The following is a 17,686-nucleotide window of genomic DNA, read 5'->3' as shown; positions in this document are numbered from 1 at the left end:
TATAAGTACATGCAGCTGTTCCTCATGGTACCATGAAACAAAAACCAACCACTAACTAATATATGTAGCCACTTAGTACAATATTATTTCTTATTTTTATCACCAGTTAATATTTCCCCTCTATAATTATTTAGAAGAGAGATATTTGTTTTTCATGACGTACTGAAATACCCACTTGAAATCAAAACTAAGTTATCTTTGAAATAATTGTACAAAATAGAAAGTAGATTGAATAATAAAGATTTTTTTAAAGCTGACCATAGTTTTCAAATGTTGAGCATGTTAGTAATTCTGCTAATTCTCCCTAATTCTTTAATACTTCTTATGTTTGGAATGGACAGATGAGATCCATAACTAATTCTCTAAAGTATGCTGTTGAAAGGTATATGTTTTTATCAACTGAGAAGTTTAAGTGATAACAGGCAAAATTCTTGAAATAAGATGTGAACAAATCGGTTTGAAACTGGAAACAATGATAACAAAAAAAAAAAAAGTCTTCTAGTCATGGTTACAGATATGCTAATTGTCCCTATATTTTTGCAGTTTACCTCAGTATAGGTGTGTGTGTGCTTAGATGAAAAAACACTTTACACCCTTATAACACCCACATAAAATTGTAGTAAACAGTCTTTTGATGACAAGATGCATGCATAGAGCCAGAAAATATTTAATCTCCAATCAGTCATTAGACAGCTACAGCTTCCAAGTATGACTCACAATGAAGTGCTGCTACAAGCACGAACATCCTAGACTATAACCTGCCTTAGGCCATCCAGCTGATTAGAAAATACTCACTCCACTACATTACAACCACTACTTGCCAGCTGTGTTATTTTCTCTCTTATCATTACTAAAACAGCCTCTAAAGCAGAAAGCTACATACTTCTCCAACCTGGTCCACCACAAACACTTACCCTTCCTTGCAAATATACGGCATTTCACTCTCCCGGACCTCTTGGAGTAAATATTCTTCCATTCTCCCCCACAAGAACTCCAACCTATTGAAATTCTTTCCCTGCTTACATATTTTCTGCAAAATTTCACAATGAGCATCGATCATACAAATTTTTTTAATGGTTTAATCAGAGGAGGAAGGGTAGCTGAATGAATAACCTTTTAGACCTTCAAGACCAGTAAGAGGAAACTTGCCCAGAATGCTTGCAGTGCAGTGGACTTCGCTAAAGGTACTCAATGGTGATGTGGATTAGGTCTAACACCCCAAAACAGAAACAGTCACTCCAATGCACTTCTTCAGTTGTCATCTAACAAATTTTACTCATAAGGCCTTGGTCAACCAGAGGGATATGGTAGAAGACAGTTGCCTCAATTACAGTACAGTGGAAGCGAAACTAAAAAACCATGTAGTTGCAAAGGAAATGTCCTAAACACAGTCTTGTTGTGCCTTGATTTGACCAGGCTTACAAAACTAATGGATGCTGCACTTGTGTGCATGCATGCACATCCATGTCTACATGTCTTACTATCTGCTATGTAAACCACTCCAAAAGATCATCAGAGTAGAATGGACTCTTAAGTCTTGCCAAAGGTGCAATGAGGTCCACATTATAAGACAAACACAACAAAAAAAAATGATGATAAAGATTTAGCTTATACAGGTACTGAAATCCACCTATTTCATATGGAACCAAAATTCAAGATTGCATAAATATCTTTCATTATGAAATCAAAAATAAAACTGGGAAGTCATGTGTGAATTCTATATTATTAAAAAACTGCCCCTCAGCCGGGGCTACCTGATGGGCAAAAAGACCGATTTTATGACACCCTCTTGCAGACTACCTCGTTGACAAATGACAGGGACCTTCTCTTTGTGGCTGGTGACTTCAATGGACATGTTGGACAACATACAGGGGTCATCCATGGCGTACATGGAGACTATGGTTTTGGTTCCCGCAATGAAGAGGGAACCAGGCTGCTGGAGTTCTCCAATGCAAATGATCTTATGGTTTACAATACTAACTTCAGGAAACCTGCCAGTCACCTAGTCACCTAACATTCTGGCAGACATACTAGCCAAATTGACTACATCCTTGCCAGAAAAAGGGAAAGATGGCTGCTTATAAATGCCAAAACCTTCCCAGGCAAAGAATGTATCCCACAACATAGACTGGTAGTTAGTGACTTCAGGATCGGGGCTAAATGGATGCCCAGAAAACGACCAGCATGGAGGAGAAGGGTCTGAAAGCTTAAAGATCCTGCGAATGGACAGAGATTTAGAGACATATTACTCGAAGCCTTTGATGAAATAGAAAGGGATATAGCTTCACACGATGTAGAAGACAACTGGAGGTTTCTATGGGACAACCTGCTGAGGGCCACTGACCAGATTTGTGGATGGTGCAAAGTTCCCTCTTGACCCAAAATAACGTGGTCGTGGAACAATGTTGTTGACAGGGCTATTAGAGAAAAGAAACAGGATTGGAAGAACGGTGGTAGCAGGGAATTGTATCAGATTGCTAGAAGGGAAGCTAGGAGACAGGTTTATTTAGCCAGAGGGGAAGCAGATAAGAAAAAGTAGAAAGGTATTTTCTTGGGCGAGTCATCCTTCACCTTATTTCTGACCACCAGCTATCTATACATGAGATAGCCAAAAGAAGCACTTGACTCTGACTGCCTTCTTCAAACTGTTAAACATGGAGGAGGATCTGTGATGATCAAGGGGGGGGGGGGCTATATCTTGGAAATCCACTGGTGCAATGGTTTCCCTTCATGGCAGAATTAATAGTCAAGATTATTCAAATATTTAATCGGACAAATTCATCCTATGGTTGTGGAACTGTTTCTGGAGGGAAATGCAATCTTTCAGGATGATAAATACACCAATTCACACAGCTAAAGTTGTTACTGAATGACATGAGGAACATTCTAGTGAAGTTGAACATCTTATCTGGCCACCACAGTTACTAGATCTCAATATTATTGGACATTTATGGTGCATTTTAGAAAAACAAGTAAGGAGTTGATACCCTCCACCATCATCACAAGAACTAGAGACTGTTTTAGCTGAAGAACGGACAAAAATTCCTTTGGGAACGATTCAAACTTTGTATGAATCCATATCTCATAGAATTCAAGCTGTAATTACTGCCAAAGGTGGTCCTACCCCTTATTAAAATAAATTTGTTTGAAATTTTAAGATGTTTTCATTATTTTGTCCAACCCCTGTATATAGAGTAGCTTTATTTTCACAAAATGAAATTATACACCTCTTTCCTTTTTACACCCACCCAATTATGGTGTTTAAAAAAAATCAAATTGATACTATATTAAGATGTTTTCCCCACTGATACTGACAAGCTGCAATCTGGGATTTTTTCCTTTCCATGTAAATTCATAAAGTTACAGAGATCTAAAACAGCAACTATTACTGATTAAAACTGATAATGAACCTAACAATGGGCACTGATGCATTGTAATTAATAATTACAGTTTTAGGAAGTTATTTGCAGAGAACCATTTCTGTGGAGGGATAATATAAAAGGCAAAAAAATAGGTTGGTTAACCAGGTGCAGAGCATAATGACCAAAAAAATTCAAAATCAATCAATACCTGTTTTTATGCATCTTTGGATATGATTAATATAGGGGATGCACAACAAAACAACTAGGTTAAGTTAACCCAATCAAATCAGAGATGATTTAGTTTCCAAGGCTCTGATATTCTACTAGCTGTTGTAATAAAGAAACAAATACATTCTACTGGTGTTAGTTTTTAAAGCACAAGAAAAAAATGTTAAAATAAAATTTTCTTCCTATTGAATATTAAGTAAATTTTATATACAGTAGGAAGACAGTTTCTAGCACTTGTAAAGTTATGTTGTATTAGAGATGTGAACTACTTAAAGTGAATGCAAAGAATTTACTTTGGTGACTTCAAGCCATTTATGAATCAGCAAAAAAGAATCCAGAAGAGATGTGGTGAGGGAATACAATTTTTTGTGCAAGTGAATAAGCAAACAATTATTTTCTTTGAGTAAATTCAGAGGGAGAGCCTGCTAACAGCTAGGAAATAACATAAATAGTTACTTAGGAAAGAAAAAAAAAGTGAGTATATTGGTCAGAGATAACTGATGAAAACCACATTTTAAAAATCTACTTAGTTCTAAACAGGTCACTCTTAGTGTTTGTTTCTTGTAGAGAAAATGTATGTATGTCAGTTAGCATATTATTTTTCCCTTTAAGTAAATCCAAGAAAATAAAATTATTTACCTAAAACTATTACATATGAACAGTCAATTATATAATTAAATATCTTCCCATTTAAAACATATGTTTGAAATAATGTTTCTTAAGTATAAAATTGTTTATTGTTAACAATATTTTCATCCTCTATAAAGATTCTATATCTTTAAGTTGATATGGCAGCATCTAGATAGAGCAATTCATTTATCTAATCACTCAGCTTTCACCAAATTTTTAAATTTTATTTTTTGAACAACATTACCATTATTTACATTTAGTTTGAGAAAGCTGTGACTGCTGATCTTGATAACAGGGAGAACTAGCATATAAGTTCAATTCCTAAATCTTTTATGTTAGTAAGAGTGGAATGGACTTTACCAGCTTGAATATAAATAAAATACAGTTAGTGCAACTATTTCTACATCTGGAGGCTCTTCCTTTTTCTAGACAGATTTATATAACATTTTATGACCAAAATGGAAACTAATAAAACATTTAAAAAAATAAATAATTAGTAAATCATTAATAAATGAATTTAAAGCAGATGTAACAAACTATAAAATGCAAGTTCTTTTACAGTTATAATTCATTATAATATAATTATCTGCAATATAATAATCTACAATATAATTGTGTACAATGTAAATACAATATAACCTAAGTTATTACACATTTGCACAAACTGAGTAAAATTTCATATCACTTTTCAATAATTAACAAGAAACCAAAATAATTTGAAACTAGAAAGAATGGTTTCAGTATTAATTTAGAATATAATTATTTAGTGATAAAAGTGGAAATAATTTTCCCCTTTTTATTTGACATTTTGTGTGAAATTTTTTGTAACTTTGTTGAAGAATAATCCTGTTAAAAGTGATTCCATGTCTGGCCACGAAATATAACTTTGCACAGGAACATGAGGATTAGCAACAAGAAGAGCATCCAGCAATAGAAAATCTGCTAAAACAAATTCTGCCTGACCCATGAAGCATGGAAAAGTGGATGTTTCATGACAACACACACACACACACAAAAAAAAAAAAAAAAAAAAGAATCAAAGGTTGCTTCCATGTTCATAAGGCCAGTGTCCCTGATTCTGTGGCATACATATTCACCTTCTGGATGGGGTGCTGTTCTGTCACAGGATTACTAATTTTTACCAGCTGAGTGAACTGGAGCAATGTAAAATGAAGTGTTTTGCTTAAGAACATAAAGAATCACCCAGCCCAGGAATCAAAACCACATTCTCAAAATCACAAGAGCAACACTCTAACCATTAAGTCACAAACATATTTTCTTTTAACAGCAAATGTGGAAATGTCATTTCCTTATTTCAACAGAATATATATTTCATTCATTTTAAGTAGAGCAAACGTATGAGTGAAGTAGAGCTGAAGAATACTAAACTGAATCATGGACTATATCTTAGTTTGCTAGTCATTAGGTTTATAAATTCTATTAAATGCCATGTTAAACAGGAATATGCATAGTGAAGTAATGGATAAAAAAATTGTAATTAGTGAAGTTACATTAGTGACTAAGAGCTAGATATTTAAGTGTTTACCATGTGTGCACATATATATGTATGTATATAAATTAGGGGTGTGTGTATGTGTGTATGCATGTAGGAGGACACAATGTGGCAGCTAAAAGGAGGATGAAAGTCGTCTGATATCAGAGAAGTAGCTAGTACAAGAGAAGTTGCTGGCATGAGAGATAGGAATAAACCAAACAGAAGTTGATGCAGAAAGATAAGTGAAATAAACTGTAATAGTTTAAGACCATTCCAATTTCTCACAACAGCAAAACATTTTGGCAAATAGCACACTCATATCTTTAGTGGCATGAAAACATGTATTTACTTAATGTTGTTAATTTTCAGCGAGTTGCAATAAAGCTTTTTTAAATTCAAACCTAATGCAACACCTAAGCATAAATAAAAAATACAGATGTGATTAATTTTTCTTGCAATTTGTTTTGTATGACTTAAGTGCTAACTGTAAGCAAAAATAGTTTCCAAATCAAAAGGTCAACAACTTTCTTTATATTTTGTCCAAATTTGCTTAACAAAGAAGCAGGTGTTGAAATGATCTACTGGGCATCCACATTTAAGTTCTATCCATTTTATACATCTGATTGAACATCATCTTTCTTTGTCTCACCCAAGTCTGCCACTGCTACCTCCTACCATGTGACAGATCTTGAAGTGGTACTTACAGAAAGGTGAAACTCTGTGGTGTAAGGTAACATAATATCTGTCAGCCTTGCAAATGCTATGGTGGGGAAATGTTCTTCATTTTAAGTATGTACCTAAAGTTAGACAGACTGAGGTACTTGGCATTAAGTATTTGATGGTAACATGACACAAACCATCAACTCCTCAATTGGCAGTCTGGTATTCTATTGTCTAAGTCAGTTGTGATACTTTTAATTGAAATAAACAAATATTAAATATGCATTATATTTTCTGCTTAGTATATATTTTTTTCATTCAATGTTACACTATTAATACACATCATAAATTATAATTACAAGGTATCCAACAAACAAACAAATGGGAATAAAAAAAATATATATTTAAGAAAACAAAAATCATAATAATGTCCAAAACATTTTCAACTTGCTTTGACATTCTGCTACAAGTAACTTAACCATATTCTGACCTGCTGTCCTGACCGCATCTATAAGATATCAATTTGTTCTATGCCCTAGTATGAGAACAACTTTCAGTTGACACTATCTTTAACTGACTTCATTGTCATTTTGACAAATGTAAATAGCAAATGCAGTAATCCACAATATTGCTATACGACCTCTTATGCAGACATTTATGTGTAGCGAGGCTCAAAGAAGCCAGTGCCATTTTGAAATAATGAGATCTCGTCTGCAACCCTTATTTAAGGAAAAGACAACATTTTCCCTCTCATTCTTCTCACGCTGTTGCCGAGCAAGACATCAAAGCCAGGAGTTCACAGCAGACTTTTGTCCCGCTATGATACCATATGCATTGTCTCTAGAGGTTATTGAGCCTCACGTGTATGGGAGAGAAAGCTAACTATGCACTGCTATGAAGATGGCTACTGAAAGCAAACCCCTTGTACGAAGCACCTGTGAATGAACGGTTATTGAATTTACTCTGCCTAAGAACTTCATTCTTTGTATTTCCAGCTCCTTGAATTAATAGAATAATTATAACAGAAGATACCCCAAAAGTATCATAAAAACTTTTGATCTAAACTGATTGGAAATGTTATAAGCTGGGCCACAGCAAATATTCTGCTCAATATCACAGATTTGCTTGTCAGTTGCTTGACCATAACCATCTGAGCATGTCCCTTAGTGGCCGGTGATATGTGCATATCTGATCATGAGCAGAAGTAGTGGGACAACCCTTATTCAGGGACCTTTTGAGTGGGATGTGCTACCCAGCTCAAAGAAAATTCTAACCAGGCCCCATCTGCAAGGTCATGTGCTGTTTATTTCGATATGAGATTACCATGACATGCACATATAGTTGTAATGCATGTGCCTGGTGTACCCTTATTAGGCAGGTAGTCATGATGGGTATATAGGGTTTCATATGGTTGTACCCCAGTGTCACTTAGATGGTATTCACTGCTCTCTCACTCAATAATAATAATAATAATGCTTTCAAATTCTGTTACAAGGCCAGCAATTTTAGGGGAACAAGCTTAGTCGATTACAAAAATGTTCCTTTCTACTACAGGCACAAGGCCTGAAATTTTTTGGGGACAGTGGCAAGTCAATTACATTGCTTCCAATATGCAACTGGTACTTATTTCATCAAAATGAAAGGCAAAGTCAGTCTCAGAGGAATTTGAACTCAGAATGTAAAGATTGACAAAATGATACTAAGCATTTTGCCAGCTCACAGCCTTAACAATAAGAATAATAATACAAAGAAAAAAAAGTTATATATTTTGCATGCAGCAAACATTTTCAGGTTCTTATTGGTATAATTAACTTATCACACTGCATCTAATCTCCTTCTGCAGAGAGTTATATTTGAAATGAAGGATGAACAAGATATAATTCCATCCTTCCAATATTTAAATTTATCCTATTGCACGTATACTGATTATGCAATGAAAAATGAACCATGTACATATAAAAGCTCCTATGGAAATATATTCTTGAGATTCTTTAAAATAGCTTTTGGTTAAGAAATGAATCATGTTAATACTTCAGTTAATTCTTAGTGAATGTAACATAAAAACCTAACTTTACATTTGTTTAAAGTGTCATTCTTTCACATTTAGTTTGTTTCTATTATTTATCAAACAAAACATGAGATACTCTAGATCAGTAAAAACTAGGGATTTGTTCTTTGCACTTTCTCAGAAAAGACAATCAAACACAAATATTACACTGTGAAAAATACATAAAACATTTTTTGTCATTTAAATAGAAATAATAAAAATAAATAATGCTTGTCAACCTTGACAGTCTTTTGAATTCTTAGTGATGGTCCAGGATACTCAGAAGAATATAAATCCGTTAGAAATAGAGAATTTATCAATGTAGATTTTCCCAAACCAGATTCACCTGAAAGTACACAAAAAGAAAATATTGATGTTGGCTGGATAGTAATGATGAGAGTATCAGTTAAAAAAAAAACAAAAGAAAAACTATAGAACTTCAAAAGCTCTGACAAATATTTAGATAATATTGGAATAAACTGATTTTAAAATACCAAAAACAATCAAGTAAAAATCATAAACTTACAGTAAAAAAAAGAACTTGATATAAATTTATTCTCTAAAATATCTACAAATTATACACTTACTTAAAGAGTCTCTTAATGATTCAGCCAGTATGGCAGTATAGTGACATCTATGTTTCACTGATGACATCTAATATCACCAGAACACGTGGGGGGGGGGGGGGCTGTACAACCAGAATAATTAATATGTCAGTCACTAACTAATATTGTCTTTTCCTCATTGAATAATTTAATTAACTTTTAATGGCCACAATATTCAATTTGTTAACACCAACTTAACTAAGAACATTTGTGTTTATATATATATATTCTTAAGTCTTTAATATAGTCAATAAAAATTTACTACGGAAGATATATATCAAATCATCATTATTTTGTATGTTTTTCCATGGAAGAGTTAAATGTATCCCATTGCATCCAATTCAGTATCGGGAGTTACTGCCATCCTAGAGGGACTACATTCAAATGTCTTTGGGTCTCTGTGGGAATTTTCACTAGATAATGTTTTTGCTATGTGGACAGAGCAAAGGACATTACAGTGCTTTTCTGTGGCAGCTGGGTATGAAATAAGTAGATGGTGGTGGGGAGGAATACTCAACAGTACAACTTATTGTTTTTAGATAAAACAGTAGGGTTAGATATCAAAGGAACTAATTGTCCTAGACTAATGGGGGTTGGGTTGATATACCAACTGTTAGGGTCCATGGGTTATGGTAGTGCTTTGTTCAGATCAAAGAGTTCAATAAGAGAGAACTGCAATAGTGATCAGCAGTTGCCAGTCAAGATGATAAGCATAGCTATGCACACACAAGGAAAGAGTAGACCAAAGCTGGCTCCATTATTTAGATAGTGAGGGAAGTAAGGTGTTTAGCTATTGGGGGGAGAGAGCCATGACTGACAAGAAGGAATGGGAGAGTGGGTATAAATGATTGTCAAGGACAGTATGTATAAAAATTGTCAGCTGGACACTTCTCTCAACAGAATTTTTAAACAATTTAAAATAGATAATAATTTAAAGTAGACAAAATCACTTGCATTTATTTTTGTTGGCAGTGTGTAAAATTTCTACAAATTTCATTGAACAAACTTGAGCATATTTTCTAACTATATTCCAACAAAATGTAAATAATACAACATGATTATTTAGCTTAGTTTTTATCGAAATGCTGCTGAGTTCAGTGACATGTAACTAATTACAAATGACTGAGTGCTGTTTGTTGGTAATGCTAATTTCTACAAATTTCCTAGAACTAAAATCTTGACATATTTCTTCTAAATATAAATGTAAAATAAAAATATTCAATGAAAAAATACTGCTGCTGCAGTGTTGTTATAAAAGTTATTTAGGTTAATGTGATAAACATTCATGTTGTTTGATAATTTCAAATAGTGGTAGTTACACATAAGATAAAATTTTGTTAGTAGAGAGGATCAACAAACATATCAAAGTACACTGTTCATTATATTGTGGAACAAGACATGTGAATGCAAGCACTGTTAAGAAACACAGCTATGGACAATAAACGACAAGGACCCTACCAAAGCTTTATCTACTCAACCAATCTATGTCAGAATGTAAAATCATAAAAGAAAAAGTATATCATTACACTAGCAAAGACGACACATAAGTACAAGGATTTCTTTCATTTTTATGTATACTTAAAATGAATGAAGAATTAATAGGAGATATGCAGTTTGGTTTTGCATCAATGCTACTTCACTGGAAGTAAATTGGAACAAGTAATTTTATTTGCTCCCAAATTCATTTGGAGAAAACATACAATATAATTTGATGTTAATAAGTATCAGTCAAATATAAATGACTGAGATAGTAATCAAATTTGGCCAGTCTCAAGACTGGTTTCTTAGAACGAAAAATATATTCTTTTATTTGTTTCAGTCATTAGACTGTGGTCATGTTGGGGCACCACCTTGAAGAGTAGTAATCAAAGCGATCAACCCCAGTACTATTTTGTGAGTCTAGTACTTATTCTATAGGCCTTTTTTGCTGAACTTGCCAAATTGCTAAGTTATGAGGATGTAAACAAACTAACACTAGTTGTCAAGTAGTGGTCATGGAAAAGGCAAATACACCAGGCTTCCACATAATTTCTACCTACTAAATTCACTCTCAAGGCATTGGTTAGTTTGGAGTTATAGAAGATACTTATTCACAGTGCTGTGTGGTGGGACTGAATCTGAAATCATGTGGTTGCAAAGCATGCTTCTTAACTACAAAACCATGCCTATGCCTACACTGTAAGCTTTTAAAATATTTAAAAAATGTTATCACAAAAAATCCCCAAATAAATGTCATGAAGAATGAAAGAATTGTACTCATTTAGATATTGGGAAGACACTTTCAATAAACTCATAAAAAAATATTGTAGTATTTAAGACAGAGCTTTTTCAATTTCTACAAATAATATAAATTAATATAGAACAAATTTTAAATGATAACCAAAATGGAATGAGAAAACAATTTTGATGTCAACAGAATTTAAGACAAAAAAAAAAAAAAATTTAGTGAACAAAAGTAGCAGTAATGTTAAGTCAAAAGAATGTAGCAGGCAAGCCCATATAAGAGATGAATAAGCTTTTGATGTAATTTACTGGCTATGACAAATTTCTAGCACTGGTAGGTAATATTTTCAATGTTAGTGTTGGACATTTTTATAATACTGGAGATGAAGTAAACCAATAGTTTAGGAGTGGCCAATAGGGATTATGCAGAAATGTACCAGATTATGTACATATATGGCCTAGTTTCTGACAGTATATTCCAGTACTGAAAGGAATGATTTGCAAGGCGAAGTTGATCAACATTCAAAATTCCTATAAACTCTCATCATTAGGAATTTAGAGACCAATATTGTATTAATGTATATCAGGTTGCTGTAAACCAAAATATAAGAACAAACATTTTCTGTAACTTTCTAAGAGACTAAATAGTGGATACAATTCTGGTCAAAGTAGATTTTATCACCAGAAACTCATCTCTATTACACTTCAATTAATAGATTTATTTATTTACTGTGGTACTAACACAGTAAGCTTGTACTCTTAGACTCATGTGTGTTCACCAAATGATGTTATTTTGTTCCTTCTTATATTTCCTTTTCCATTTAAAAAAAATGTTTAGAGAAAAAGTGACAGCACCTACAACCTTAGCATACCCTCCAAGAAACTGGTGAGATGAATGTTCAATTTGAACAATTGTAGTTGATATCTGCAGGAAATATATTAGCAGAAACAAAATTGCCTTCATGATAGCTTAAAGAGGGAAATTACAATTTGACAATGGTACTGAAATGAGAAGATAACCAAAATTCCATCAAGAAGGGCTGAATAACATGACCCTTGAGAAAGAAGAAATATTATATGGGTGATGAGTGAGACAGGACAAAAACTAGGGAATGAGAAACTGAAAGAAGGGTAGAGTGCTAAGGACAATATTGCATAGTAGATATAGTCCAGGCAGATATGTTTCTTTTGATATTTGGGTTTAGGCTAGCTATCTAACCAGCAGCAAGGGAAAAGGGAGAGGACTAAAAATGTCAGTGTAAAAAAAAAAAAAAATACCAGCATGGCCACAGCATGACTGAAATAAGATAAAAGACGAAATAACTAAAAATTAAATACAAACAATATATATTACCACTTTGACATGATGGGGAGGGGGGTCTTTTCCGTTTTGGCTGCCAGTGTCAATTTCTCTTCGAATTGATTTCATATTCAGTGTAATGATACACTTTTATAGGCTAATGAATGACATGAAAATCATTTTTGTTATAAATCAATAAATAAGGAGTTATTAGCAATTAAAGTTTGAAAATTTTGAGCAATTTTAGCCAATGGTAAACTACAGATGCATCCATGCCTGTTTCCATAGTAACAGGTAGAACATGAGAACTCTTTTGTCTGTGAGAAAGCACATGTTGACAAATATATTGAAACCACTTGTTTTATCTATCTGTTGACAACTGAGCTTGTGAATTTATGTGGCGCAGGAGATACGAAAATTGTGATTTGTTCGAGAAATTGATTGAATGCTTAAAACTACAAAAAACATGTTTTACTCTTTCCTTTTGTTTTTGTCTTTGAGGTGGTTGTGAGGTATGCTAAAAATAACAGCTAAATAACGTTTTTGGATAAATCTTTTAAGTTCATGCTATCACATTAAATGCATATTGAATGCTTCAAACAACAAAAGACGTGTTGTTTACTTGTTTTCCATGTATAGAATACAAATATTGACAACATGTACTATTTTCAGGATGCTGACGACAAAATGTGCATCATGCACAAAATGACAACTTCCAAATCCTGTTTCCTAACTGGGTGAAAAATGATCAAACTTTAAACCTCTACAACTTTTTAAAAACATTTTTTCTGGAAAAAGTGAAATAACTCCAGCAGTTCAGCTTGGAAAAGTACATTAATGTGCCAAATTTTGAAATTTTTAATAAACTTTAATTTTTGAAATGCTGGCAGCCAAATGGAAAAGATCTGATGGGGGTAATAGATAAAAAGGAAAATCTCTAGAACTGAAAAGGAAACCAAAATCAGAGATGCTAGTTGATGATTTAAAGCAGTAGTTTTCAACCAGGATCCATATGACTTTGGGGGTCTGCATAAGATTTTGTTGATAAAATTGTTACATTTTTACAAAATATCTTAATTTTCTATACAATACCTAATAAAATTTAATTATAAAAATATTATAGGATTTTTAAAACATTGAATGGCTATGGGAGTCCAGCCAAGTAAAATAAGAATCAAAGGAATTTATAGGTAAAAAAAATCCTTGAGAACCACTGGTTAAAAGCAACATAGAGAATAATTACAAATTGTGTAAAATGTTAATAAAATTACTGAGCAAGAATATCTTCCTTACATATAAATGCACATGCACTAATAAAATAAAATATATATATATATATATATATATATGGTTGCCCAGAAGAAGACCAGCTTGGAGGAGAAGGGTCTGGAAGCTTAAAGATCCTGCAAATGGACAGAGATTTAGAGACATACTACTCGAAGCCTCTGACGAAATAGAAGGGGATATAGCTTCACTTAATGTGGAAGACAACTGGAGATTCCTACGGGACAATCTGCTGACAGCCACTGACCAGATCTGTGGATGGAGCAAAGTACCATCTCGACCCAGAGTAACATGGTGGTGGAACACTGTGGTTGACAGGGCTATTAGACAAAAGAGACAGGCTTGGAAGGACTGGAAGAACGGTGGTAGCAGGGAATTGTATCAGACAGCCAAAAGGGAAGCTAGGAGACAGGTTTATTTAGCCAGAGGGGAAGCGGATAAGAAAAAATTTGCCAATGTTCTGAGCCGTGAGGATGAAAGACTTGAGGTATTTCGTGTTGCAAGACAGTGTGTGAGAGAGAATCGTGATGTGGTAGGAGAGAAGTGTGTTCGCATGGATGATGGTTCACTTGCGCTAAATGAGGAGGCAAAGAGAGAGGTTTGGAGATGCCACTATGAAAGGCTACTGAATAAAGAAAATGAATGGGATAAAGAGAGTCTGCCGAATGTTGACCCAACAGAGGGACCAGCTATCAGAGTTGATAGTTCCGTGGTAGCTAAGGCAATTAGAAGCATGAAGACAGAGAAAGCCCCAGGCCCATCAGGAATTACTGCAGAGATGCTCAAAATATCTGGCAGTGTCGGCTATAACCTAGTCACCCGTATAGTCAACCAGGTGATACACGAAGGAGTCATACCCAATGACTGGTGTAGCAGCATACTAGTCAACTGCTACAAAGGTAAAGGTGATGCCCTGGATACAAATAATTACAGAGGTATCAAACTGTTGGATCAGGTAATGAAGGTTACGGAGAGGGTCATAGCCCAACTAATTAGAGAGAGAGTTAGTTTAGATGAGATGCAGTTTGGGTTTGTCCCAGGGAAAAGCACCACTGATGCTATATTCCTGGTAAGGCAGCTGCAGGAGAAATACCTAGCCAAAGATAAGCCCCTGTACCTGGCTTTCGTTGACATGGAGAAAGCCTTTGATAGGGTCCCCCGATCCCTCATCTGGTGGTCAATGAGGAAACTAGGGATAGATGAATGGCTGGTGAGGGCTGTGCAAGCCATGTACAGAGATGCCGTAAGTAAGGTTAGAGTTGGCAACATGTACACAGAAGAATTCAAAGTAGAGGTTGGGGTCCACCAGGGTTCAGTACTCAGCCCCCTCCTATTTATCATAGTCCTCCAGGCAATTGTGGAGGAATTCAAGACAGGTTGCCCCTGGGAGCTCCTCTATGCTGACGACCTCGCTCTAATCGCTGAGTCACTATCAGAACTGGAGGAGAAGTTCCAGGTGTGGAAGGAGGGTTTAGAATCGAGGGGCCTTAGAGTCAACCTAGCTAAAACCAAAGTACTAATAAGTAGAAAGGTAGAAAATCCACAAATATCCTCAGGAAGATGGCCCTGCTCGATCTGTAGAAAAGGTGTAGGTAGAAACTCTATAAGATGTACCCAGTGTAAGCTATGGACACATAAGAGGTGCAGCAATGTCAAAGGTAGGCTAACTGGGAAGATAGTTTTTGTATGTGGCAGATGCTCTGGAGCATTGACCTCCGAAAATCTGCAGAAAACAACTTCCGTCACTTTCCGGTGGGAAAAACTAGAAGTAGTTGATAGCTTCCGCTATCTAGGTGACCAAGTCAGTAGTGGGGGTGGGTGCGCTGAAAGTGTAACTGCTAGAATAAGAATAGCCTGGGCAAAGTTTAGGGAGCTCTTGCCTCTGCTGGTGACTAAAGGCCTCTCGCTCAGAGTAAAAGGCAGACTGTATGATGCATGTGTACGAACAGCTATGCTACATGGCAGTGAAACATGGGCCGTGACTGCTGAGGACATGTGTAAGCTCGTGAGGAATGAAGCCAGTATGCTCCGATGGATGTGTAATGTCAGTGTACTTACTCGACAGAGCGTTAGTACCTTGAGAGAAATGTTGTACCTAAGAAGCATCAGTTGTTGTGTGCAAGAGAGACGATTGCGCTGGTATGGTCATGTGGCGAGAATGGATGAAGATAGGTGTGTGAGAAAGTGCCAATCCCTAGCAGTTGAGGGAACCCGTGGAAGAGGTAGACCCAGGAAAACCTGGGACGAGGTGGTGAAGCACGACCTTCGGACGTTAGGTCTCACCATGGAAATGACTAGAGACCGAGACCTATGGAAGTATGCTGTGCGTGAGAAGACCCGGCAAGACTAGTGAAGCCATAATCCGTGGCCCCTACCTGGGACGTAGTCAGTCCACCTGTGCATACCTTCCTTCTTGTGACACTTGTGAAGACCTGCTGAGGCAAGTGAGAATCGAATCGAATCAAATCGAACCAAATCAAAATAGATGAACATCAATGGAATTTGTATCCTTGTGGTACCAGTGCCGGTGGCACATAAGAAAACCATCCGAACGTGACCGTAGCCAGTACCGCAACGACTGGCCTCCGTGCTGAGGGCACGTAACAAACACCATCCGAGCGTGGCCGTCAGCCAGCCTCGTCTGGCACCTGTGTCGGTGGCACATAAAAAACACCATCCGAGCGTGGCCGTCTGCCAGCCTCGTCTGGCACCTGTGTCGGTGGCACATAAAATCACCCACTACACTCTCGGAGTGGTTGGCGTTAGGAAGGGCATCCAGCTGTAGAAACACTGCCAGATCTGACTGGCCTGGTGCAGCCTTCGGGCTTGCCAGACCCCAGTTGAACCGTCCAACCCATGCTAGCATGGAAAGCGGACGTTAAACGATGATGATGATGATGATGATATATATAATGAAGAAAAACTAGGATAATTATCTCCTAATACAGCACAACTAATTAGCGCTCTAACTGAGTATCAGGAATATAAGACCAAAAAAGAGAGAATAAATTTCAGAAGTCATGTTCTTAATCACTCAATATATTTCACAGCATTGGAATACTTCACAGCATACATAGGTGCACTCACATATACATACATATATATATATATATATATATATATATATATGAAAGGTTGTTGAATAAAGAAAATGAATGGGATAAAGAGAGTCTGCTGAATGTTGACCCAACAGAGGGACCAGCTATCAGAGTTGATAGTTCTTGGTAGCTAAGGCAATTAGAAGCATGAAGACAGAGAAAGCCCCAGGCCCATCAGGAATTACTGCAGAGATGCTCAAAATATCTGGCAGTGTCGGCTATAACCTAGTCACCCGTATAGTCAACCAGGTGATACACGAAGGAGTCATACCCAATGACTGGTGTAGCAGCATAATAGTCAACTGCTACAAAGGTAAAGGTGATGCCCTGGATACAAATAATTACAGAGGTATCAAGCTGTTGGATCAGGTAATGAAGGTTACAGAGAGGGTCATAGCCCAACTGATTAGGGAGAGAGTCAACTTGGACGAGATGCAGTTTGGTTTCATGCCAGGGAAAAGCACCACTGATGCCATATTTCTGGTGAGACAGCTGCAGGAGAAATACCTAGCCAAAGATAAGCCCCTGTACCTGGCTTTCGTTGACATGGAGAAAGCCTTTGACAGGGTCCCCCGATCCCTCATCTGGTGGTCAATGAGGAAACTAGGGATAGATGAATGGCTGGTGAGAGCTGTGCAAGCCATGTACAGGGATGCGGTAAGTAAGGTTAGGGTTGGCAACATGTACACAGAAGAATTCAAAGTAGAGGTTGGGGTCCACCAGGGTTCAGTCCTCAGCCCCCTCCTATTTATCA

The 17,686-nt window shown here is 36.1% G+C and overlaps 1 protein-coding gene across 11 annotated transcripts in view; it reads right to left on the bottom strand.

Annotated features, from left to right (window-relative positions):
- Nucleotides 1-17,686, bottom strand: part of LOC115229953 (septin-7) — a 169,757-nt gene that overhangs the window by 44,551 nt on the left and 107,520 nt on the right. For all 11 annotated transcript variants that reach the window (XM_029800212.2, XM_029800210.2, XM_029800211.2 and 8 more), the window contains one exon: nucleotides 8,662-8,768. In XM_029800212.2, the coding sequence (XP_029656072.1) occupies nucleotides 8,662-8,768 (107 nt within the window). The remainder of the gene's footprint in view (nucleotides 1-8,661; nucleotides 8,769-17,686) is intronic.

The sequence above is a fragment of the Octopus sinensis genome, unplaced genomic scaffold (genome assembly GCF_006345805.1).
Source record: "Octopus sinensis unplaced genomic scaffold, ASM634580v1 Contig13942, whole genome shotgun sequence".
In the NCBI taxonomy this organism is placed as follows: Eukaryota; Metazoa; Mollusca; class Cephalopoda; order Octopoda; family Octopodidae; genus Octopus; species Octopus sinensis.
Note: the sequence above shows the minus strand (reverse complement) of the source record. Positions and strands in the feature narration are given on the sequence as shown.